Below are 26,482 nucleotides of genomic sequence, written 5' to 3' on the forward strand. Positions count from 1 at the left end.
TCACTTTCCAATATAGCAGCCTTTGTCTCTTAGACTACAGCCTCTTGGAATAAAAACATTTTCCTTACAGAAAACACAGATATTTAGTCATTGCACAATTGACAGAAAACATCAGCAGGACCACTTTGTGGCCATTCATTATTGATATGGTATTACCATACCAAAGCCATTCCTAAAGCACATGGAGGGGAAAAACATGTTGATCACCACTGTGGGAACTGCAAGAAGGCTCAAGAAAAAGAACTGTTACTGAATTTTAACATTAGTAATACATATCTATATATCATGTCCCTATAGCTGACCAGGCAAGGTTTTCTTTCATGAGTTGATAGTAATGCTTTTCTCATTAGAGAGGATGCCTGACAAGTGATACAAAAAGACTCCTAATCAATGCAGCTGAACAGCCAAGTCACCATTTTCATCTACAGAAGCTGCACCCCACAGTCTTTCTGAGTTGGCACTTTCTATTTAACATGTACTAAATGTTGGACTAAGACTCCAAGAGACCAGGGTTCAAATCCCTGCTCAGTCATAGAAACCCAATGTACAGCCTTGGGCAAATCACACACATACTCACTCAGGCTCAGAGGAAGGCAAAGGCAACCTCACTCTGAACAAGAACAGTTTCTAGTTATTTCTCAAAGCTGTTTTTAACAGAATTGAAGAGTAATTTTGACATGAATCTTTCAAATTTTATGGTATTATCTTATCAATCCTTATTTTTCAAGAAAGTAACAAATGGAAATACAATGTGCAACAGGCTATGTAACAAGTTAACGTTTTTCATCATCATAATGATTAACAGGAACTACCATTTTCAATCACTGTAATAAATGACAGAAAACATTACTTTTGGAAAGTAGCTTCCAAGCTCTGATGATTCCCTTCCACTCAGGCCCCGAGCAGGCAGGCCAAAGGAGCAGCTTCTGGTCACTTCAGGGGCATGATGTGCACATGCTCCCAGAGCAGCCAGAAGGTGCTCTGAGGCCATGTAAGATGGCCCAAAGCCGCCGGCAAAAGGCATGGTAATATTACTTTAATTTGTTATCTGCCTTATTTTATTAAATGTTAACATGTACTAATATGTATTATATTTAATTATTTTTGTAGAATGTATGCCATAGGCAGGTTTATTTTATCTGTTTTAATTGATTATATGTACAATGCTGTGTAAATTTCAGCGCTATATAATAATAATAATAATAATAATAATAATAATAATAATAATAATAATCCACTCCTGCTGGTAGCTCATTTGGGACTGCCACCATGGCCCCTTTGTAAAGTAGGCCATGCAGTTTCTTCTGTCCCTAGCTCATCCTGGTCTGATTGCAGGTGGAGCAGCCAGAGGCCACTCCTTCATGCCCGTCTGCTTCATCTTCTGTGGATCTGACTATTTTATAAACATAATTAGCATTAGGGAGGGGGTTTCAAACCAGAGCTTGGAAAAATGTAGGGAGGCATATTCCCAGGATCCCTCAGTCTGGATATTTTGAGAGTTGTAATCCAAACTATAACTTTTCCAGGCTCTGGTTAATATTTTTTTACCATGCATACAACCTGACCCCAACCTGTCACTCACTAATTGTGACATTATTCCAGCAAGGTAAGAATTGTTTTCTAGTATCATATGCCAATGGTGGCTTATTCAGCTCTTTCTTCATTCTGATTCTTTCACAGAATGCAATACTAGTGCTTGCTCAAATAAGAAGAAATCTTGTGATCCTGGATATGAATTAGCTTCTGTTCTTTTAGAAGGAGACTGCTGTGTTACCTTCACATGTGGTAAGCACTAACCTTCTGGTCCCAAAGAGGAGGCAGACTTAAAAATAGATGAGAAGTATAAAATCAACGATTTAGGAGAATCCAAACGTAACAATCAAAGTAAAGTGAAAACAATTTTTTCAGTACACCTTCACTTTCCTCAAAACATATGCTGGAAACAGAGGATGGTGTTCTGGGACAGTGCCCATCACAGTTACAATTTTCTATCTATTTGTTGATTAATTTACTGGAACAGCATTAAAGAAAATCAAATCTCTGCTTAGCCACAATGTTCACTGATGCTGCTATTCTGTAACCACTCAGCTTCAGTAAACCTAACAACACTTACTTCTGAGTCAATGTGCATAAGATTGCATTGTGGCTGATTTGAAGCCAACCATTTCTAATCTTCCTCAAAGTGTCAATATGAAGAGAGTATGTGGTTGGGAATGGGCTGGGGAACCATGCATGGTGCCATCTCAGTTTATTTCTCTGATTTATACATAACATTACCATCCTTCTTTTTGCTCAAACAATGGCACTCTCCTTGGAGTTAGATGTTGCATATTAAACAAAATAAAAGTAAATTCAGTATAGATAGATTACATAAAAGATGCAGTATTTATGTATAAACTCTTTGACATTTTTAACTTAGCCATTTCCCTCCCAGGATATTTCTAAAGTAAAATATATTTCTCTTTTCAGAACCAATCCCAAATATCTGTCTGTTCAATGAAACAGTTTACAAGGTAAGACTATTACTTTACATATACATTGTGCATATGTGCATATGCACACCAGAAATAAACATATCCATATCCCATTTGTTTTTCAATCATAGGCAGCTTTTGGTAACAGCAGCCACATTCAGGATTCAGTCTAGGAAACTCAGGATCCATGTTCTTGAACTCATTCAGATGACAAAGGAAGCTAGTGCTGTTTCAGCATGTTGATTTGTTTATGTATTTATTTATTTGCTTCTTTGCAAATACATTTGTATCCTACTCTTCAACCCTAAAAATTTCCAGGAGTAGCTAACAATTATCCAGAATAAATAATCAACAAGAGCATTATAATTGCAGAATGACAAAATTACAGCAATGGTTGATAAGATCACATTAAAGACAACAAAGGCATAAGGTTGGCTTCAGACTTTCTAGAGTGGTGTTCTGTATATGAGATGGTGCCACTGGTAAAACTGAGAAAGGCAAGTGTATTACTTTTGCATTGCTCACTATACCCTACTTAGGTGGGGAGAATATCAGACAAAAGTGATTTAATCAGTCAATCAAAGCATGTTTTGGTAGGAAACACTTATTTTGTTACAGACCTACCAATGCTACTGTACATTTTATAAGACACTCAGTTATATGAGTTTTGTACTGGTGGTACACACATCTGAATTTTAAAGTTTAAAGTTTTCAGTTTTTACTTGAGGTCATATTCAAATACTACCCTGGGTTTCCTCATTCCCTCAGTAAGTAACATTAAGAGTGAAAATGATACTAACCTACTTGAACCACCTATGTATAAGTCTCCAAGTGGGCAGATGATTAAATAACCATTTTAAAGGGATGACTGCTTCATTAACTCTGAAAAATGATTGATTATAGGTCATCTCTTGTGCCGCATAGAAAGCAGCTCATTAAAGCAGCCCAAACTATTATTATTCCCTGCTTTAAAAAAAAAAGCAGGGGGAGTTTCAGCTTTCTTACAACATTTCTATAATGATGACTTGTCCACTGGCCATTTTGATGACTCCTTCTCTGTGCACTCCATTTTCTATAGATTTTTCTGCAGATGACAAGAGTACAATTCATGACATTTCTTGCAGGCCAATCTTCAACATACTTGCTTAGAAGCAAGTTTCATTAAGTTTGGAGGGTTTCATGCATGATGCCCTTTCTAAAAACTATCCTGCCAATCAGCTGTTTTAGGGGTAAATGAATATGGCCCTCCAGAGGTTGCTGGCCTAGAACTCCCATCAACCCCAGCCAGCATGGCTAATGGTGTGGGATTCTGGGAGCTACAATCCAAAAACGTTGGGCACAGTCACCCAACCCTGGACTATTTAGTAGGAAAAAGGAAGTATGTTTGTAGGTGGCTCTTTTTTAGAACCTTAACTAGTGGGGATTCATCTTTTTTTCTAAAGGGGCACCTTCAGGGGTGGAAATTGTGTGACTCTCCAGATATCGTTGGACTGCAATTAATGCAACCCTAGCTTGCATAGCCAATGGTGAAAAACTCTGGGAGCTGGAGTCGAACAACTCTGGGAGCTGGAATCAAACAACATCTCTTTGTTAGGAGGGGTGGAGAATTGATCTTAAAGTTAGGTGAAATCCATACCCTTCCAGTAATAAATATGCTCAGGATTGTAGCCTCAGGGTCAAAGTAATTCCAAAATGTAGGGAGCAATCGTATTTATTTCATTTACATTTATGTTGCATCTGCATTTCCTACAGCAATCATGTAATGTGTGAAAGGCAGGTACATAGTCCAAACTTCCAGAGAGTGTTAACAGAAACTTTAGGTTATGGCTGGCAACTATTATTATTATTATTATTAGTAGTAGTAGTAGTAGTAGTATGCTTTTCTCCAAAAAATTGAGACTCAAAGCAGTTCACAGGTTAAAAGAACAAGAGAAAATAGTCTGTCCTGCTCTTATGCTTTAAGAACAGTGTGGTTTGAAGAGATCAGCAGATGAAACTTTAACAACACGGAGATAAACAATATCACTTGTTGCCTCTGCAGATCTCACTGCTATTTAGCCCTTAACACATTACATTTTTACTGAGGTATTAATAATCATGGTGACAATGATCAGAATTGCCACAGTTATCCATTCCCCTTTTGGACTATCACTGGAATTTTGGTAAAAATGAGATGAGACTAAAAATTGAAAACACTTTGTATGTGAGAAGTGTTTAAGAAGCCTTTGGTGTATGATTTTTAACTAGCTGAGCACCCACAGTTTAGTTTATAATGAGACTGCTGTTCTTTTACTTTTGCCAGCCTGGAACAACAGTTCCTGGTAAGCCTTGTGAAACATGTGTGTGCGGTGATGAAATAGACCCAGCCTCCAAGAGAAATATTGTGGAATGTACTGAAGTTGCATGTGATACCTCTTGCCCAGTGGTAAGCAAGAATCCTTCTTTTCGTGTTACTGCTTAAGCTTTGTTTTGTTTTTTAAACCTGTATTATTACACTGTGAGCACAGATCCCACTGATGATTAAATATTATTATTTTCTACCCAACAGGGTCATGAGTACCAAGTAAAAGCTGGAGAATGTTGTGGAAAATGTGTCCAAGTAGCATGTGTCATCACCCTTAATGGCACTGTTGAGTTGCTCAAGGTAAGCATACACGTTCTCTTCTTGAAATCTTTACAAGACTGTAAAGATTATAGGCAAGACCAAAACTTAGCAATCAAATCTCTTTCCTGCATTTTTGCTAGCTGACCTTTTCAAACTGGGACAAATACAGTTAGAGGCCTAATCTCTACACTGTCTACTCAAATGAATGCTGAGGTGATATGTCTGAGCCACTGAAATGTGGTTATGTGAATAGCTGAAGGCATGCTTCCCCAGCTGAGTGCAGTATAGAAATGCACAATACTGGATTTATCCATTCAGTGAATACACACCAAGGAATCCCCAGCCAGTTTGGCCAGTGGCATGAAGCGTGGGAAGGCTGGGCTAAACTGAATACGCCATTCCACAGTCTTTGAATACACATATTGTAGGGTTATCACATTAGCATCTGTCTGTCTCATATTTGACGATCTACAGTATTCAAACCTGAAGCAGGAGCCTTCAAAGAAGTTCTGTGGAGCAAGAATGTAGTGTTTTGATAGTTCAAGTAAGCAAATACAGAAACAATGTACTAGGAAGATGAGGAGTCAGCTGTGGAAAAAGATGTCTCATCCTATCCAAAAAAGAAAGAAAAAAAATCTATAAAATTTTGGGACACAATCATGAAAATAAAAGGCAGATAGAGAAAATGATGGACTCTTCTCCATCCTGGCCACCCTCTGTTTTTGAAATATGAGACATAGACTGATTAGGAGCCTGAAAAGGACCAAGCCCAGGCCTGTTCTAAATCTCCTTATGACAGTTTTCTGAGGGCTTGTTGACATGGGTTATTTACTCAGAATTCCCTCCAGGCTAACTATGTTCTGTTTACAAGTTGTAGGGACAAAACCTCAGATCGGGTGCAGACTGTCTTAACCATGTCTGCACCTGACTGAACCTTTCCTCCCTTAACCCAAATTTTAAACCTTACCTTTTACTATAAGTTTTTGTCTCTCTCTGCAGCAACAGTGAGTGGCTGCCTTCCCACACAGTCCTTGCAAACCAACTGGTGCTGCCACTGCAGCCATGACTAGCTTTGGGGTCAGAATGAGCCATTCAGCCTGAATAACATGGCTGGGCACTTCACAGTGACAAATAGGGAATCACATGGGAATGCAGCTTCCGTCATCACTGCAGAGAAACACAATTAAAGTGGGAATTCAAGATCGGAATACTCTGGATGCAGCCCACAGTATTCTGACCAGTGAAGACAAGCCTTGAGTCACAGATCCATAGTCCCTCAAGCCCATTTATGCAGTCACTTTGTGCTTAAGAAACACTTACTCTGAATAGGGTTCACTAAGACAAAGATAGTCAAAATAACTGCAGTCAGAGCTTAAATGAAAGCTGGGAATCACACAGCCTTCTAGATGTGGTTAGTCTGCATGTTCCAGCAGCCCTTGCGAAGTTAGCTATTGGTGCAGGACACTGGGGTTTGCAGTTAAACAACATCTAAATGACCATGTAGGACAAAGTAAATTTTCCTGTTGCTACATGCCACACACACACACACACCTACACCTTGATTTTTGAATTTATCTAGTAGTTATGCTGTAATCTCTGATCATTTCTCTCTGAAGATGAAGATGCACACCTAGGATAAATGGTAATATGCTCTGAGGTATAAATGAGTGGGTGGAGAGACATTTAGAATGCATTTGCTGTGATGTAGCTTGCAAGTAAAAATAATGCTATCTTTTGTCTCTTTTTATTTCTAACAGCCTGGTGAGATTTGGCACCCAGAAACTAATAACTGCACTCATTATGAATGTGAGGAAATTAGCGACTCATTAGTTTTAGTCAATACCGTAAGAAAATGTCCCATGTTTGACCCAGAGGAGTGTGAGCCTGTAAGTTTTATTTAATGCTTTCTTTCTAATTACAGTCTGTCTTCCTCCAACCTCAGCAGGTGTCATGCCCCAGGCGGGGTCTTTATTGCTTTATTGTTGCTTTCCGGTGGTGAGGGCAGGGAGGGGGAGGCAGTTCAGAGTAGGAAAATGTGGTTGGTTCCAGTTCCAAGAGAAAGAAGTGCAGTCCATCCAAAGAAGATCATTTTTGTTTCTTCACCATTTGGAGCTGGGACCAGCTGCATAGAATCATAGATCTGGAAGAGACCTCAAGAACCTTCCAGTCCAACCCCCTTCCATGGAGGAACTCACAATCAAAGCCCCCCCCCCTCAAGAGATGGCCATCCAGCCAAGACCTCCAAGGAAGGAGACTCTACCACTCTCCGAGGGAGTGTCTTCCACTGTCAAACAGCTCTTACTCTCAGGAATTTCTTCCTAATGTTGAGCTGGAATCTCTTTTCCTGTTGTTTGAATCCATTACTTTGGGTCCTAGTCTCTGGAACAGCAGAAAACAAGCTTCATCCTCTGCATTGTATCCCTCTCTTCAGTGGTAAACAGCAACACCCCCTATCCAAAGCGCTTGACAGCTGCCTGGAAAGGCAGGTTCAGTTGGGGCTGAAAGGACTAGAGAAGAGTGATGATTTTAAAAAAGGAGAATACAACCATAATGAATATGGGATTCTGAGAGCTGTAGTCCAAAAAGTTACTTTTCAAGGCTTGCAAATATTTTGCCTCCAGTCATTTACAGCTTTGAAGATTTCACTGAGATTAGACTCCATAAATGGACTTGTTATTATTATTATTTCCTTTTCTCTCAAGATTGGGACCCAAAGTGGCTTACAATTTAAAAAACACAGTACAATTAAAAACTTACAGAACTGACAATTAAAATGGTATTAAACTATTACGATATTAAAAAGATCATTCATTTAAAAATAGAATATATATATATATATTTTTAAATCACTTTAAAAACCATAAACTTTAAAAACAATACACCACCCCCAGCACATCCTTTTCAAAATTTCCATTTTAAACGTCTGTCTAAATAAAAAGGATCTTAGTCTGCCGGTAGATGAAGGGGCCATTATGGCCTCCCTGAGAAGGAATGGCCTTCTAAAAATAATATTTAAGCATTTCTATTATGTTTCCATTGGTAGTTTTAAGACTAAGTATATGTTGCAAAGCCACAACTAGAATATTCCTGTCATTGCATTTTAGTAACAATATCCCCCCCTACACAAACACACACACACACACACACACTGACTTTATTTCTTTTCCAAAGGATGAAGTGGAGCTGACTGATGATGGCTGCTGTAAAAGATGCAAACCTCAAGAACGTAAGTGATTGTTCTTTGCTTACCTTAAAATAAAGGAGTTGCAACTGGATGACTGGGACTTGTTTTGAGGAATGGCTGTGTAAAATTCTCTGCCTAATTCCACGAAGTCTATATGCGGGCTAGGATCCATCCTCTTTCAGCTATCCCTTGTATAATAAGATAGAGGCAAAGTGACACTGGAGGTTCTCAACCTTCTTTTGCTCAGTTTCCCAATATTGAATCATTCAGACTGTATTGACTCTCCCCAAGCATGACTATGGTTGCTTTAAACCACATGTACCTGAAACATCCCTCAGCTAACACATAGGTGAAATGTTACCTTTTACTGAAGAGGGAACAGTAAGAAATTAACATTACATACATTGTGATGTAGTAGTTTGAGTGCTGGACTATGGCTCTGGAGATCAGGGTTTGATTTCGCACTTGACTATGGAAACCCACTGGGTGACCTTTCAGACCCAGAAAACTCCATTATAGCGTCACCTTAGGGTCTCCATAAGTTGAAAACAACTTGAAGGCACATAACAACAACACACCTGTAGAGCTCTTTTTGTTTTTAGCTTATCTGTGGTGTATCCACAGCAGTGAATATGAGGACAACGTGTGAGGGTTTTTTTCCCTTCTCTTCCTTTCTAGAAAAATCCTGCAAGGTTCATAAGAACCAAACACTTATCCGGTCAAATGACTGTATATCCACCGATGTTATAGAAATGACATACTGTGAAGGGGCCTGTCCAAGTTCTTCAGTGTAAGTGACAAGAAATCTTTCTATCCATTCATCTATTTCCTAATGAGACATTGAAGTGATCTCTCTCTGGCTTTGCTTCGCGAATGAAGATTCAGGAAGGACTCATCCGCGCTTTGTACAAGCGCGTTGGTGACTAAAAAGGCCAATTCGGGATAAACAGCAGAAAGTCTCCTTGGATGATGTTTCCAGGTTGCGGTTCTTTCTGCGTTGTTTCTCTTCGAGGCTCGTTCGGTGTGAGCTTTCGAAGGAGGCTGCAGCGTCATGGATAGTGCATCTCCATGCCTCCCGAAGCGAGGCCAGGGAGGACCATTGTTGGTGATCTATCTGACCAAGCCTGAGATGTTGTTTCAGGGAGTCCTTGTATCTCTTCTTTGGGGCGCCCCTCTTACGCTGACCCGTGGCGAGTTCACCGTAGAATACTATTTTGGGGAGGCGATGGTCCTTCATCCTAGAAACGTGTCCTGCCCAGCGCAGCTGCATCCTCAATAGCATGGCCTCAATGCTGGTGATCCCTGCTTGCTCGAGGACAGCAACATTTGTCACATAGTCAGTCCAGTGTATATTTAGAATTGTGTGGCAGTATAAGTATTCCACCCTAGCAGACTCCTTGATACAAAATGTAGCATGGCATTCCTAATGCCAGAGGTCATTTTTTAAAAAGAAAGAAAGAAAGAAACATTGCTAGAGATACAAAACAAAATATAATGTATGCAGTTTATGCCCTTGTCTATTCAGTGCAAAGGGATATGATTTTGATACTAAACTTGGCACAAGGATATACAGAAGTATTGCTGAAGTCTCACTTCTCTTCTAGATCTTAGTATTCACTATAAGGGTTGTGTGGTGCAACTCTGCCAGCAGATATTTACAGTATACTGAGACAATGTAGGATCTCTGCTACCACAGGTATATACTTTGTTATACTAGGACACAGGTGGACAAAATGTGGCTGTGGGAGCTCTCCAAACAGCCCTTTTCCTGGCCAAAACGGGTGAACTGTTGGGGTTTTTGGCGGGATCCAGTTTGAAGACCCATTTTGGTAGATACAAATAGATGGTTTGGAAATGTGTGCTAATAAGATCAGAACTCTCTTTTGAAACCAGGATATCATCCGCTCCTGTTTTCACTAGGATTTCAAATAGAAAGATTTTTGCCTCTGAGATCACTAGAATCTAGCAAATTTAAGCCGGGAATAGAGATCTGCCAGTGAGCCTGTATAATACAATTGCATTTTATGGAATATGTCTCATTTAATGTCTTTCATTTGGACAGGTATTCCGATGAGACAAGGGCAATGCAGCACAAGTGTACTTGTTGCCAGGAGCTCAAGAGCCATAGGAGAGAGGTGACCTTGACATGCCGGGATGGCAGAAGTATCAATTATGACTACATCTACGTGGATGAATGTCAGTGTATGACAGCATGCATCCCACAAGCCACCATTAGTTAGAGAAAAAGAAGAATATGCATTTGTCCCAGGATAAAGAAACGAGCATGTTCCAAAGCAGCTAAAGTTAGCATTAGTTGCCATCTAGTGCTACTTCATCTCTCTGTATTCCCCAAATAATATCTGCCTTTTTCTTGGTCAGATGTCATATTAAATTAATGTACTCTTTCTTGCATGAGAATTTACAGCCATCTGGCTAGTTGTTCACAGAATGGGTACATTTGGAAAACTCTCCAAGCATCCCTAAAAAGAGAGTAAAATGGTGATATACATGTGTAACATTTTAATGCAGAAAACTGAACTCTTGTACTTGACAGGTTTGTCCTGTGCTGTTTATTTTTGGCTACAGTTCTTTATGTTACTAAGCATATTTTTTTTTGATGAGCACAATCTTTTGTATAGTATTAACAGGCATCTGACTGTGGTGAAAATAAGTATGATTCCCATTTTTTTCTGTATCTCAAGGTTAATTAAAAATAAGCATGTTTCAACTTTGACAGCTGCTGTTTTTATTAATTCAGTACTGACATCCCTTAAATGAAATTATTGCAGTGCAAGACAGAGACCCCAAGAGGACAGAGTTACCACTTGCATTTCCTTATGATATTTTATCCCTAACACAGATAGTTTTTCTAACTACTGTAGTAGCAAAGTGCAGCATGCTACTAAATAGAAGCAACTTATATCTTGTGCATCACATAAAACCTAATTGTGAAGGAAGAATGTAAAACTCAATTATTTATAGGCTGGATCCGGACTCACAGAAAATCCACTGAAATCAATGGGACTTAAGTTAGTCATGATTTCAATGGGTCTCCTCTTCAAGGGATGACCAAGTTTGGGTCCAACTATATGGGTCTTTTCTATACCACCCTTCGAATCATACTCCCACACCAATTTAGAATAATGAATTAAAACTGAAATTAAAATAATTGAAACCGTTGGTCCACCAAGCACAATCAAATGGTCAGCAAAATTACATTTTTATTTCAAAAATTGGCTGCTAAAAAGACAATAAGGTAGCAGAGTCTTGTGGAGTGTTTTACAACTGGAAAACCATCTCTGAGAAGTCTCCACCATTCTTACTTCAGGAGGCCTGTCACTGAAGACCTTAACAGGTCTCTAACTAGTTTGTGTTCTGACAAATGAAATAAGGATTTACAGTGGTATGTGAAGCTCACCAAAGTTGAGCAGCTACCACAAGGAATAACTTCAAGGAACTTGCAAAAGATATTATGGGTCCTCCTCCTCCACCTCCACTTTTCTCATGCCCTTTTTTGAGAGAGAGATGGAGAAGGGGGAATGGCAATCTCTAAAACTCCATGAATTTTGCCTCCATGTTTTCCATGATGTCCCTTATTTGTTAATCTTCTCAATAAAATAGCACAGATAAAATGCTGCATAATCTGGTCATAGAGATCTAAAGATTTTCATGCTACACTTCTGCCTTCACCACAGCACTAAAAGCAGCTTCTTATTCATATTGGAGGTCCAGTGACATTTAAAAAAAACTGTTTTTGTGAACAGCTGAATAGCTTATTGTTACATGGAACTGAGAAAAGTGATCTTATACTGCTAACAGCTGTGCAGAAGAGGAGCAGTTTGCTACAAGAAAATGAACAAGTCACATTTATCTCAGCTACTTGCTGGCCCAGGAAAGTTCTCCAAAATAATACATTGAGTCCATGTTTGGCAGATTTTCATTATTAGTGTCCTCAGACTGCACTTTAAGCCTCTTGTTCACTAGATGGAAGTGCATATGTATACTAAGGGGTGAAGGAAACACTGTTAAATCCTCCTCACATCCATGGGAAAAACTGAATTAGAAATAGATAATATGAAATATGGAGATGGAACATCTCTTCTGTCATTTGCACCTGTCTAAAAGTAGAAAGGTGATGATGCTTTACAGACCTCCAGTGTAATTCTAGACATGTTACTCTGCCAAAATTCCATTCAATGCCATTGAGTTTTGCTCCGCAATAAATATACATAATGAGCCATAATGAAGTTAGATTCTGCAAAATGCATACCCTTTGTCCATTTTACTGGGTCTCAGTTATTTAACAAAGGAAAGATAAGGGCCACAACAATGCAAATGGAATCAAAACTCCACAGAAACGTGAGATATCTGTCAGTAATTTGCAATATCCCATGCGTCGTCTGAGAACAATTGAAAGCCACACTGCATCTCCTTTGAAAAAAGCTACACAGAAAATCAAATTAACTACTATTTCATGTCATCTTCTGCCACACTAGCTTCATTCTTCCTTCCTACTACCCCCTTTTGACAAAGGGTACAAAACAGACATTCTTCTTGAAAACACCAATGCACCAAAAGATGCTGTATTCAAACATCCTGTATTGTTGCAAGCTGGGGGTTGTTTTTATAGAGATACAGGCATAATGGACCCCTTGTGGAGCACGCTACTACCTCATGCCCAATTGGTATTGTTTCATTACACTAATTAAGCTTTCTTGGTTTTCTCAGCTGATATGCCATTTGTCTAGTGAGAGGTGGTGCTAGCAGCAAAACCTTCAATCTGAGAATGTAATCCTAGTGTCCAGTCATAGAGTAAGCCAATATGTTCTATCGTTCCTTCAATATCAGTGGGAGGAGTTTTCCCACTTAATGGGAAAATATATAGGCTTCCTCCTAGTCCCAACAGAGTATCTAAACTATGTTCCCCAAGACTATATCTTGAAGTTTGCAACAAGGAATGTTGCTTATTCTTTCTGTCTCTCCCATTATCATGGTGACTAACACTACTGAAAGATATGCTTCCTTTTCTTGGGAAGCAAAACAACCCGTAGAAAGAAGGTAACAGACACTATTTTGAGTTGATTTTCTGCATGTTCCAATTATTCTCAACAAAGAACAAGACAAACATTAAGTATTTTAGACAGAATTAAATCTCCTTCCTACATAGGTCATTTTCTAAAGAGCATGTTTTATTGGAATCAATCTCAAATTATTTCTTGAATAGATAAATTTTGTTTTGACCACATGGAAACAAACAGGTCCACATAAACTGCAGTTAAAGTAAAATTGCCAAGGTTACCTATTTTCCCTCAGCCCATAACCAAATGTGTCACTCCAGCTGCCAAATAATTCACTCAAGAAGATGCACGGAGGATTTTCCCTGTCAATTTTAACCAATTATATCTTTGAAGCAGGACAAAAAGCAATTGCAGCTTAAGCTATTATTCTTTACCTGTAGCGGAATCCATTTGATTTTAGTTTGTTTATATTTTACAATGAGCAGAGGATTTAGTTTGTTTATATGTAACAATGGTCAGACAAACTGGATGAGACAAAGAGATAAGGAATGAGTATCACTTTCAGAATGTAGTTGATAATTGAGGGGATCTTGTAGCATCTTAGAGACCATGTGAACAAAAGAGGTTGTAGCATAAACTTTCATAGCTTTGGCCTACTTCCTCAGTGCAGATCAAGTCTACCAAAGTTTATACTACAACTTCTTTCAGTCACTTAGTTCCAGTGCTATAAGATCCCTTTGCATACTAATACAGCTATGTCTCTGAATTTTGCACTGATGATTGAAGAAGTCCGTTGTCTGTAGGAATGTATTGTAAAGATACTGTCACCATACTTTAGGCCCAGGACTGGAAAAGCCATGTAAACATTGAATAATAAAACAGAAAGATGAGTTGCACCACCAGATGTGTAACATTTCTGTTGCTGCTTACACTACATTGAGGTAGTGCAGATGAGCAATTCAACAAATTCTGATAATGGCATATATTAACATGAGCAAGAGAACAAAGATAAACCTATAATCAAAAGCAGGGATGGGGCAGGCCAGTGTTGGTAATAAAACACTTAAGTGGACTGTTTCATTATATTGGAAGATGCAACTGGCACATTATTATTTTTTCTGGTGAGTTTTTTTTAAATTTGGGAATGATGCATTGTATTTAGGATGACTTAGCCAACATTTGATAACATTCCTCCCTCTGTAAATGATGCATAGCCAAAGAATGGAGAAGGGGAGTGTGTCCTGCAAAGTGTGGGTGTGTGTGTCTTCGTCACCTGTCAAAATGATGGCCTCATGAACTTCATACGGTTTTCTTAGGCAAGGGATACTCAGAAGTGGTTTTGGCAGAACCAGGGCTGATGCTGCTTAGAGAATAATGTTGAAAAAAATGAGAGAATAAAGAGTGCCATGCTGTCAGTCCCATGTCTGAGAAATCTCCAACAAAGTAATCTACAGTTGGCTTTCCACATTTGTGACTTTGACTTTTGCAGATTTGATTATTCATGGATTTGATTGATATGCTCTCTCTAGGAATGTCTAGGTTCTCCAGTGTGACTCTGTTGTCAACTTCTGCCAAGTCATGCTGGAGGGACCTAGAGATTCCTAAAAAAACACTTCTCTAGGCATTTAGAGGTCCTCCAGCACACTTATCATCAACTTCTAACAGATGTTAACCACAGAGTTGCCCTGGAGGACCTAGAGATTCCTAGAGAAATGTTCTCTCAGGCTGAAAAGAATAGTATTTTTTTAATTGCAGTTCTTTCACTTCCATGGTGGTCCTATTCCCTTACCCCAGTGAATGTGGAGGATCCACTATATTTGAAAACCATTACTTAGGTTCTCTATTAACTTCCAAGAGTTTGCATTATCAACACATTTGATACCTTGATAAGTCTTAGAAAAACAGTTTCTCAATAACAATTCCAGTGCAGACTCCAAATCCATTTGTCAAGATGTCTGTTGATAACAAGATTTATACAGTCGATGATGCTGTGAACAGGTCCAACATGAACTGTTTATAGAGATTTCCAGTGCATTGGACTCCTCCCCGAAGTATCCAGTGACCCTGAATTTTAAGGCCAGCAAAGCATGTGATTACCAGTGCTATTAGTCAAGCCTCTATCTCATTATGAGATTATACTTCTCAAAGGATAGAAAACATACGTACAAATTACTAGTGAGGTCAATAGTGCCCATCCTTCAGTCTCAGTCTATATAAAGCTGTATCTATATACTCATTTTTTCCTCAACATTTTTGGTTGTTGAAAATATAATTTGAAACATGGATATGTAACTAATGTAAAAATTATCTCCTTTCCTCTTGTTTACCATGAATCTATCCTTGTTTGCTAAAGAGGTTTTACTCCAAAATCTGTAATTACTGTATGTACAACAGATGGCAAATTCTTCTCGCCAAGAGAAGACAACAAAATCGTTTATGCACCATTTGCATTATATGCTATTAATCAATCCTGACATGATACTGTGTCATCTACTGCAACCACTTCAGACTTAATTAGAGCAAAATCAACTACTTTCCCCCTCTAAACACAAGGAGGAGAATAGCCTTCTTCCTGTCTACTAAGCTTCTGACTCACCAATGATGCTGTCCAGGCCTCTTAGTATTATAGTATAGCACTGGTGATTTCACAGACCTGTCACCACACTGAAGCTTTACAAAGGCTTCAGTTCAGCTGATACCATTGAATTACCACGTGTAATGACTGTTGCCAAATTATGCCACCATCAATAAATCCACTCAAGTAATATAAACTATCTATACAAGAAGAATATAGTTGATGCAGTTTCTTCAGAGTTGCTTATTTCTCAATAGAAGAAAAGTAAAGTACAACTTTGCTTTAAAAACAGAAATTTCAAACAGAAATGATTGAGACTGCCCTTGTCTTAAGTGCTAGCTCATAGTAGTTTCACCATGTGGTTGCTTACTCAAGTGTATGATCCTGGACCTGGGGTGGGGGGAAGCATGCCCTGCATTTGCATGAATTGTTCACTAGGTTAGAGACATAATACTTAATTTAGCCATGTAATTCATTGCATAATTGTACCACAACTCCCGCCCCCCATCTTCTTCTTAAAAGTACAAGCTATTGAAATAATTTTTCCTGAAAGGAGATATTTTCGCTGACAAAGTGGGTTAAAAAGTAATCCTGATTTCACCTGATATCCTAACTAATTCACAATGAACCATTAAATGCAGCCAAGATCCAAGGGAGTGCTTCCACAAAATGCACTGCTTCTACTACCAGCAAAGTTGCAACTCTCGCACCTGCACTTCAGCCCTGTGGCTCTCCAGAGGGCTGAGAAATACTCTGAGCAAGTTTTTGATGGCACAGAGGGCTTCTTGAGGGAAGAAGAAGGAAAAGAAGTGCCAATTTTGGTGGCAAAGCAGAAGATCCAATGGAAGTATAGTGGGCCCTTAGTATCTGTAGATACCAAAATCCATGGATGCTCATGTCCCATTAAATACAATGGTGTAGTAATATGGTGTCCCTTAGATAAAATAGCAAAATCAAGGTTTGTTTTTTGGAATTTATATTTATTTCTGAATCTTTTCAAGCCATGGATGCTTGAATCTGTGGCTATGTAAGGCTGACTATACACCCTTGCATCCTGGCCTTAACTAAAATATTTTTTTAGAAACACCCCCTTGGCTCTTATCTCAAGAGTCAGCCTTTTTTTGAGAAAACTCATTTTGCTGCCCAATCCTAGCCATAAAGAAAAGTGCAACTTGCTTCAACATATCTTACTTGCTAATTATGGGTCCTGGAGACAGAAGTCTAACTTATACCCACAACTGGGGGAAAAAAAAAAGATCAGCTCTACTGATGACCTGGGATATCAGGAAAAGCTTCTTCAAGCACAGAATGAAACAATTTTGCAACTCTCCTTAATTGAACGAAAGATACAAAATTGGTATTATCAACCACTCCAGCTTGTTAGGAGCAAAACAAGACAAGATCCTTGGAGAGATGACAACCATCTCATGGGTACTGGACATGTGCCCTTGCTGGCTTATGCAAACAGCCAGAAGGGACTGGATAAGTGGGTAAGAGGAGAGAGGTGGGGGATGCCTCACTGTAGCAACGTAGAGTTCCATTTTTGCCAAAGAGATTGTGGGGAATAATCCAACCACACTAGTTAACTACCAGTATGCAAAGGGATCTTGTAGCACCTTTGAGACTAAGATCCCAAACACACAGCAGAAATAATTCAGTTGGAGATGGTTTTAATTGCCCTGGCTCAGTGCTAGGGAATCCTGGGAATTGTAGTTTATTGTGGCACCAGAGCTCTTTGACAGAGAAGGCCAAATGGTCTCCGAAAACCTTACTGAAAGATAGGTGGTAGCATACCTCAGATTAGGCTTGCCATTTCACGCTGGTGGGCGGGACTTTCCTGCCCCCTGGGGGGCATGCCCGGTCCCATCCCGCCCCCGGGTGGCTGCCCAACTCTGAGCTCCCAGGGCTGCTGCCTACCTTCTATAGAGTGCTGCCTGTGAAGCATCCCTGGAGCAACAGCAGCAGGAGGACTGAAACCAGCAGGGGCAGGGTCTGCTGCACTGCCCTGCCTCTATTGGCCAGCCCTCTGCTTCCTTATTTGGGCAACATCCATGCAGGGAGGAATTTACACTCAGGCCAGCTGCTTCCCCCTTTCTCTTTCCCCTCCTTCTCTTCTTGTTGTTCCGTTTTTTTTCTTCCCCTCCTCTTCCCCTCCTCTTCCTCCTCTCCCTTTTCTTCCTTTCTTCCCCCTCCTCATCTTCTTTTTCTCTTTCTTCCTCTCTCTAAGCCCCCCTCCTCTTCTTCTCAGGGGTCCAGGGCTTCTCAAGAAAAGAAAAAAGGCTTTGGATCTGTCCCATAAATCCCTCCTAAGCTGAGACATACCTGGGAAAAAGAGGGGGCGAGGGGTTTGGGGGGGTTGGAGGGGGCAAGGAAAAGGAGGAAGGGGGGAATTGCTAAGAAGGCTTGGGAGTGGGAAATGTAGTTTTCAATGGCACAAGGGGCTGCCTGTGATCTTGCAAATGCTATACCTGCTTAGAAGTGGGAAATGTAGTTTTCAAAGGCACAAAGGACTGCCTGTGATCTTGCAAATGCTATGCCTGCTTGGGAGTGGGAAATGTTCTTGTAGAATTGGGGGGGGGGGGGTTGGCCAGAAAGAGAAGTACATTTCAGCCTTCTGTCTAGGAATAATGCCAAAATGTCCTCCAATTTGAGCATGCCTAAGAAACATGCATTTATATTAACATTTTAAAAAAATTATCAATTTTTTCATGTGTCCTCCATTTTTTAAAAAAATGTGTCCTACATTTGAAAATGTGGCCCTACATTTGTCCTACATTTGTCCCAGTTTGGAGGTCCTGCCTTATGGCAACCCTACCTCAGATGCACTGAGGAAGTAGGCTCAAATCTATGAAAGATCAAGCTACCAACTTTTCTTTCAGTTAGTCTCAAAGGTGTTACAAAATCCATTTGTTTACTGATTTTCCAGACCAACACACCTGTTTTTGAATAGTTAACTTCCTGACAGTCTCCAATACCCTTTTTGTGTCTCAAGGTTCTGGAGCATATGGTGACCTCTCAGCTCCAAGAGTTCCTAGATGAAACACATTATCTGGATCCATTTCAGGAGCTTATCACTTGGTTTATTAATTTGGCTTCCCTATCAAAGCTTAAATTTTAATTCAGGCTGCATCCTGATCTTATCAGGTTTTTGCTACAGAATTTGCAACCTGAATACAGCCCAGGTGCATCCTTGCTTCCAGGAGCACTCTGCACTGCCCTTTCTGGTTCCAGGAGTATTCCAGCTTAAGAAAATAGCCACCAGAGCGCTCCTGGAAGTGGGGATGCACCTGGGCTGTATTTAGGCAGCAAACTTGGTAGCAAAAATCTTTTGATAAGATCAGGATGCAGCCCGATTTGAAATTTAATCCAGGAGAGGTAAACCAAATTAATAAACCAAGCAATAAGCTCTTCAGTCTGGATCAAGTCCAGCATATACCACAGTTCTTCTCTCTCTCCAAAACCAGGGTAGTAGCAGTTAAGATGGAGGGAGGGCCTTTAACCTAACTCTGGCTCTAGGTAGAGTAGAGATGTGCCTGCCTCTCCTTCTCTCCCTCCAAGGCCAGGATAGATGATTACATTCCAGGTAGATTACTGCAAAACACTTTTTGTGGGTCTGCCTTTGGAAATTATTCTACAGGTCCAAAATGCTGTAGCCAGGCTGCTGACTAGGACATTACAGGGCGCATATAGGGATGGCATAACCCGGCAGCCCCCGTGACAATCACGCTTTTGGGGGGCCTCTCACGGTCACGGCCCGGTTTGGGGGCCCCCCACGCCTTGTTCCCGGTTCGGGGTCCGCTCCTCCGCGCGCGGCTGTGCGCCACTCTCCCCACCTGGCGCACTGGCGTAGCCTAGAGAGCAGCTCTTTAAAACATCTGCCACTCAGAGCTATTATATAACAAGTGAGCCCACTTGGTATATATACCCTCAGGAAGCCTTACTTTCCAGGTTACAGTGAGCAAAGAAAAAAAGGCCATCAATCGTTCATGTTGTCTGAGAGTTTAATTGCCTCATCTTTTAAATGTATACCGCGTCAGTATTCTTGTAATTCTTTATCACAGGATCGTTTTTGAGGCCCTAAACACCTTTAATTGTAATATGCAAATTTATCCCGAAGCTGACCAATGGGAAAGAAGCAATCAGCCCTCCGCTTGGGTTGGTTTTCAACGGCTTGGTAAAGGAAGAGCTTTTGCTTTGCTTGTAAATAGGAAGGGCTTTGCGGTAGCAAAGGCTGCAGAAATAGTTTGACTCCCCCCTTAAACATCCATGGCTCAGTGCTATAGGATTCTGGGAAGTGTAGTTTCTTGTGGCACCAGAGCTCTTTTGACAAAAGGAGGCTGAATAGTCCACAGAGGAGGCGTTGCCTGAGGGCAGAGCGGTGGAAGAGAGGAGGCTGCTCCGGATGGTCCTGGCACTTCCCTTGGCTCCCTCCCTCCCTCCCTCCGCCTCCTCCTCCTCCTCCTCTCGGAGCAGCCCCACAGCCAAGCTCATTCACACTCCCAGGCTTTTCTCTCCCCCCCCCCTGCACTTTGAGACCCCTTTAACTGCCAAAGCTCAATGCTCTGGAATTCTGGTGTCTGAGGCATTTGGCCTTCTCTGTCAGAGAGCTCTGGTGCCACAATAGACTACAATTCCCAGGATTCCCCAGCACTGAGCAGTCTCAAACTGGACCATTTCCTCAGTGTGGATGCACCTGGGGAGGAATTCTGGGCACTGCAGTTCAACTAAGTTTGGAGAGTTATGAGACTCCCTGTCAGAGATAGCTCTGGGGCCACAGTGTACTACAATTCCCAGCATTCCCCAGCACTAACCCAGGACAGTTAAGTCACTCTCAAACTGGATTATTTCCTCAGTGTGGATGCAGCTTTGGTGAGGAACTCTGGGCATTTCAGTCCAGCATTGTTTTATTTCTGCAGTGCATTTTGGATTAGAGACAAGGTGACCAGGCATCCTCCTCCTTTTCCAGGACATGTCCTCCATTTGGATCATGGCTAAGAAGCATGGATTTATAATTACATGGGTGTTTTTAGCTTTTATTTTTGGCCATGTCCTACATTTTTTTGCTTGGGTGCCCTACATTTTGGGGTGAGGGCATTGGTCACCTTGGTCAGATAGCTTTCCAGGGGTTTAACTGCCATTCTGCTGTGGTGCTGGAACAGACCACCATTCCCAGAATTCCATAGCATTCAGCTGAGGCAGTTAAAGTGGTCTCAAACCAGATGATTTCTCCAGTGTAGATGCAGCCCAAGCCTTTTGCCTCTCTTATGTCTGAGATTTCAAAGCCCAGCCCTGGCACCACAACAAACTACAAATCCCAGGATTCCATAGGATGGAGTGATGAGAGTGAAAGCAGTGTGCAGCAGCCTAAGTTTGCTTAATGCAGTTCTTAACATGGTGCACCTCTTGCCTACAGAGTCTCCCAGGCCCCAGCGGGGCCCTAGAGTCCTCGAGGGGCTTGGGAGAGGCTGTCTCCCAGGCCCAGCGAGGCCTTGGAGAAGGTTTAAAAATGTAGGACCTTTTTTTTGGTTAATTTCCTGGCCAGGAAATTTTTTAAAAATGTCCTACATTTTAAGCCTTGTCCTACATTTTTCCCAGTTTTGAGGTCCCCCGGGATGGCAACCCTAGGCGCATATAACTTTCTTGTTGAAATAGCTTCACCAACTACCTGATGGTTTTCAGACAGAAATCAAAGATCTGGCTATGACCTTTAAAGACCTACACGTCTTGGTTCCAGACTACATGAAAGACCATCTCTCCCTATATGAGACTGGCAGGATTTTAAGATCTTCACAGAAAGGCTTCTGTCATTCCCATCGCCCACAGGCACATGTGGTAAAGAAACAGGCAAGAGCCTTCTCAGTGGCTGCTCTCAGACAATGGAATTTCAGCCCACAGAAGGTTAGGTTCACCCCCTCATTGCTCTCTTTCTGTTGCTAGTCAAAGGACTTTTGATTTAAGATAGGTTGTTGACTCAGTTAATGGGACAGAAGGGGTTTTAATGGTATATAGTATGCTTTTTTTTAAAAAAAATTAAATGTGTCTTAAACTGTTTTTACTTGTGCTCTTCATAAAATTGTGTGTGTTTTTTTTTAAAAAAACAACCCTTCTGTCCTAACAGTGTTTAGCTATATTTTGTTTTAATTGGTGGGAAGCAACCTAGGTGTTTCCTGTGCTGGGAAGAACAGCAGGATATAAATAAATGAAATACATACATACATACACACTCATGAGACAGTGGATGGCCAATGCAGTGAAACTTTCTAGCATAGACAAATGGTGGCTTTACATGTTATATAAATTTAATGTAATCATTACTGGATGGAAGAAATAAAATAAATTTGTAGTTCTTAGCAGGACCTTGTACAAAGGCCTGATATTGGCCTTTGAAACAGTCCTATGAAGCAGATCAGCATTATTCCTGCTGTATTAATTGGCAGGACTGCAGGAAAGGGTATGCAACTGTGATCAAGAATGGATTCAAACCCAGTCTGTTTCAAGTGCAACAGAACAGCCGGTGGCTCTCACATGATACACCTTATCCTTCTAATAAGCCAACCTTTCGTTAAGAGTAAGCAGATTGAAAAGAGCCCTTTGTAGCTGAGGAAAGTCTTTTTGCATTTAAGTACAAACTACTAATGCTGCACTAAAATTGTCTACATTTTACTAACTGCAAATTTATTATTCATTTTTAGCCTCTGGAATTACCATGTTGAAAGTATGTTCACCATAACAGGCCACATTTCATCATTATTTGGTATACATTTATTAAATTAGATAGAATGAGAAAGAAAGACCTTACAATGCAAGAGACAAACATATAGACCTCAATACAGTAAAAAAACAATGTCTTCAGAATTATTACAGCAAAACATTCTCTATACAGTATTACAGGTCAGCCAAGACAAGCAATTATATCAGTAAAGGGAACACTTGGAACCATCAGCACACACTCAAATGGCAGTAAAGAAGGTAGCAAGCATCTAGCTAGACAAAAATATTCCTGCACTTTACAATTCACAGGCTCTTGGCAGGTTTGAAATTAATACCAACACCAGCACAAACCTCAGCTGGACTGTGGAGGGAGGCAGTAAGGGATGTACAAAGCTGAAGATGACATTTTGTTAAATGGAGCATATGAAAAAACAGTATTAAGAGTTGTGCACTGCACAACATTTACTTTAACTGACAGGTGTCTAGCGCATTTTCTGTTCTGCGCATCAGAAATATGTGCCCCAGTGTTATTCACAATTAACTGGATGCAAGTGTTTTTGAAATTCATAGGGATAACTTCCAAAACTGTTTGCAGGATCAGGCTTCATCTGGGCAGCTATCAATAATAATATAATAATAATATTTATTTGTATACCGCCCTATGGCAAACCAATCCGGGCGGTTGACAACAGTAAAATATAAAATCAAGATATGCATACAACTACAGTCATGCTTGCAATTACCCCTTTTCCTTTTTAATGACAAATACATAGTAGTCATTAAAAATGAATACTAATTTAATATTGATAGTGCATTGCTATTATGACAGAAAAATATTAATAGTGAAATAATATTAACAGTGAAATATTTTATTATAGTAGCTACTAGTAATCTATGAAAGCTCTTTCAGTTTTAAAATATAAAAATGAAGAACTACTATTTATACTCCTAGGGTCTTCTACAAGCTCTGTATTGTTGGGACCTTCAGGAAATGGAATTTAGTTTGAATTTTCCTGTTTCTAGGTCTATCTTACATGAAAGGGCATTCTCAATGGTTTTCGGTTGGATCCAACTTAACCTCCTCTTAATGTAAAGGCTACTTGAGCTTTCCACACAACACATGCTTTGGAAAGTTGAAGGTCCAGTCAGAATAGAGAGGCAGATGACACTAGGGGCTACTTCAGTTTTTTAAAAAATCACCTGCTGTGATTTCCACCACTGGGAGTATTTTGAGCCAAACATTGCTTGGGGTAACTGCTGCCAGGGGAATAAACTCCAGATATCATTAATCATGTTTATAATTGAGCTCCAAAAGCTTCACATGTACAATTAAATGCCATCCCTAAGCTATAAGAAAGCCTTTAAAATTATGTCTGATGGTTACTTCAGAATAAACTCAAATATCTAGAAATGTGTGCACAGTAATGCAGCTCACTTTATTCCAGCGAAATGGTCCATCTTTTTCTAAAGAATCAATTGCCATTTTCACTGAACACTTCTGAGCAACATTATGTTTAAAGATCTAACGTTCACATATATCACAGGAATTAACTGTGCTATGATGCTACTTACAAAGGTCTAATATTCATTAACATGCCAATCTGGAAGTACTGCAAGGTATGAAAAAGAATCCAAAATAATCTAATTTTCTGATGGACAAAGATTGGTTCTGGAACAGCTGTAGGGAATATATAGCCCTCCAGATGGTTTTGGACTGCAACTCAGAATAGCCCTAGCCAGCACAGCCAATGGTGAGATATCATGGGAATCACATTCCAACAGTAAGCTGAGTGCCATGTGCTCACCATCTGTGTTCTAGAGTATACTCTAAAAATACATTGCCATGTATTGTTATCTATGAATTTTAAAAGAAACAGAAGGAGAGGGGAGGGGAGAGGAAAAACTAGCACTTGCAGGTCTGCTAACCAAAGTAGGACAGTTATATTTTAAGTAACAAATGGTAAAAGGAAAACACATACTTTTTGGTACAGTATTTAAAAATTATTTTCCTACCTATACTTTAATTATTAAAAAAATAAATATTTTAACTATAGCTGGCTATACCAGGAATATTTATGAGGATATGATAAAAGTAATTTTAGTGGACTAAATTTTTTAGTGGAGTACTTTTTAAAATGCTTCAGAGAAAGGAGCAAAAATAAATGAAGTTGAAAAAACATGAGCGCTTCCTTTCAAAATAATAAAATTCACAGCCAATTTGAAAGCCTATATTGTGTTCAAACACCTGAGGAAGGACAAAGTACGGCTAACAATAATATAAGGTATTTAAAATGTTTTAAAATGATCAAAATGCCAAACTGCACATAGTAAGAAAAATGTGCATATTAAAGTGCATTACTTTACTTTTTTAAAAAACAAAGAAAAACAAATTGATTAAACAAATATAAAATGTATTATGTTCCAAAGTTCTACAGATCTAACAATACACAATGAATATGTACAATGCTTATCTTCCTATCTATTGGGATTGTATTTAAGTTTGGTTTGTCTCATTTGGAACAATGGATTGTTTTGTAAGGTTCAGCTCTGATGGAAAGAAGTCACTGGGCATGCAATGAATTACAGTGTATATTCTACTAAAAAATTGAAAATCGTGCCTAAAAACGGGAAAAAAAATGAAGCCAATTTCTTCTCAAAACATTATTTTATGATGACTGATAACCAGGAAGCATGATTATTAAACCAAGATGTCAAGTTTTTCAGTATGTCATACCTCTGTTTTCACCTTTTTAAACAGCTCACCTATATAGAAGCAAGACCAATACAGGTAAACAAAAGAGCACAATAAGCTACAATTTTGTCTCTCAAGAGTATGCTGCTCTATCCTGAGAAATAAGTGACTGTAGATTTCAGAAGCAGAACAACATCTCAGACAAGAACCACTATCTCTTCATCAAAAGAACCAAACAAATATATTGCATTCATGCCCAATTAACAAGATGATAAAAAGAAACTTTCTCTAGAATGATTGCAAAAATTAGAAAAATGCCGGTTTGTCTACCTTAGGAAGTGTTATGAACTGCTGCACTGTCCAAGGTTTACTAAAAAAAGGTACTGTGGAATAACTCCTTGTGTCTCACAGAAAGGGGCAGAAATTACTTCTCTTAAAAACACTCTATGGAACAGCAGTCACCCATCATCCCACTACCTACATCCTCCCCTTTATCTGCAAAATGCATAGTGCTGAAAACTAGATGTATATGCTTGTGTGTTTCCCAGAAACACAAAAAAGGGGGAGCAGCAAAGAAACCCCAACTCCGCCTCTCACAGAAATGCAGCCATACATGGCAGAACTGATATTTCATAAAAAGGGCTGAGGTTTTCATAAATCATATGTAAAAACAGATGTGTAAGTGTCCCAACAACCACCATCACCATCAAAGAAAAAAAAGAAAAAACTCTTCAGATACTTTCTCAGAAAGTTCTTCCTCTAGCTAAATCCCTGGCTTGGCAAAATCAAAAGTAAAGATAACAGTGAACATGGGGAATGTGCAGAAGGATCTAAGATTCTTCTGCAATTTGAAGCAAGGAATTGATAGCAGCATCCTTGTTCCCTCTCTGGGCTTCTAGTACTGAACGGATTACTTCTCTGTCCATGTTGGGGAACATGTCCTGGATAGATTTTAGATCCTCTTCATTACAGACATGCTGAGGGTTGACTGCGGGAGGCGGAATTGTCACAGGGACCATGCCTGGGTTACAAACAGCAGGCATTCCTGGAAAAAAAAAAGACAGATAGTTGAAGAAGACTGACAAGTCTTGAGGTCTAGCACATCAAAACTAATAATTAGTATAAAGTATTGGTCAGAAGCTTCCAGTTGAGAATGTAACTGTGTTGTAGGTGTAAAAGCAAAGATACATAAGAACTGGTTTAATCAAATTCTACAATTGGTC

The 26,482-nt window shown here is 39.8% G+C and overlaps 2 protein-coding genes across 3 annotated transcripts in view; one reads left to right on the forward strand and one right to left on the reverse strand.

Moving 5' to 3' along the window:
* LOC121926390 (mucin-5B-like) overlaps positions 1-10,986 on the forward strand; it is a 72,910-nt gene extending 61,924 nt beyond the window's left edge. Inside the window, exons 43-50 of the mRNA XM_042459334.1 lie at positions 1,681-1,785; positions 2,470-2,513; positions 4,777-4,899; positions 5,023-5,118; positions 6,837-6,965; positions 8,251-8,305; positions 8,942-9,053; positions 10,326-10,986. Of these exons, the coding sequence (XP_042315268.1) occupies positions 1,681-1,785; positions 2,470-2,513; positions 4,777-4,899; positions 5,023-5,118; positions 6,837-6,965; positions 8,251-8,305; positions 8,942-9,053; positions 10,326-10,503 (842 nt within the window). The 3' untranslated portion in view covers positions 10,504-10,986. The remainder of the gene's footprint in view (positions 1-1,680; positions 1,786-2,469; positions 2,514-4,776; positions 4,900-5,022; positions 5,119-6,836; positions 6,966-8,250; positions 8,306-8,941; positions 9,054-10,325) is intronic.
* An 11,609-nt stretch (positions 10,987-22,595) lies between these two features.
* LOC121937562 (toll interacting protein) overlaps positions 22,596-26,482 on the reverse strand; it is a 33,270-nt gene continuing 29,383 nt past the window's right edge. For both annotated transcript variants that reach the window (XM_042480878.1, XM_042480869.1), the window contains one exon: positions 22,596-26,304. In XM_042480878.1, coding sequence (XP_042336812.1) covers positions 26,090-26,304 — 215 coding nt within the window. In that variant the 3' untranslated portion in view covers positions 22,596-26,089. The remainder of the gene's footprint in view (positions 26,305-26,482) is intronic.

This window comes from Sceloporus undulatus, chromosome 1 (genome assembly GCF_019175285.1).
Source record: "Sceloporus undulatus isolate JIND9_A2432 ecotype Alabama chromosome 1, SceUnd_v1.1, whole genome shotgun sequence".
Taxonomy (NCBI): Eukaryota; Metazoa; Chordata; class Lepidosauria; order Squamata; family Phrynosomatidae; genus Sceloporus; species Sceloporus undulatus.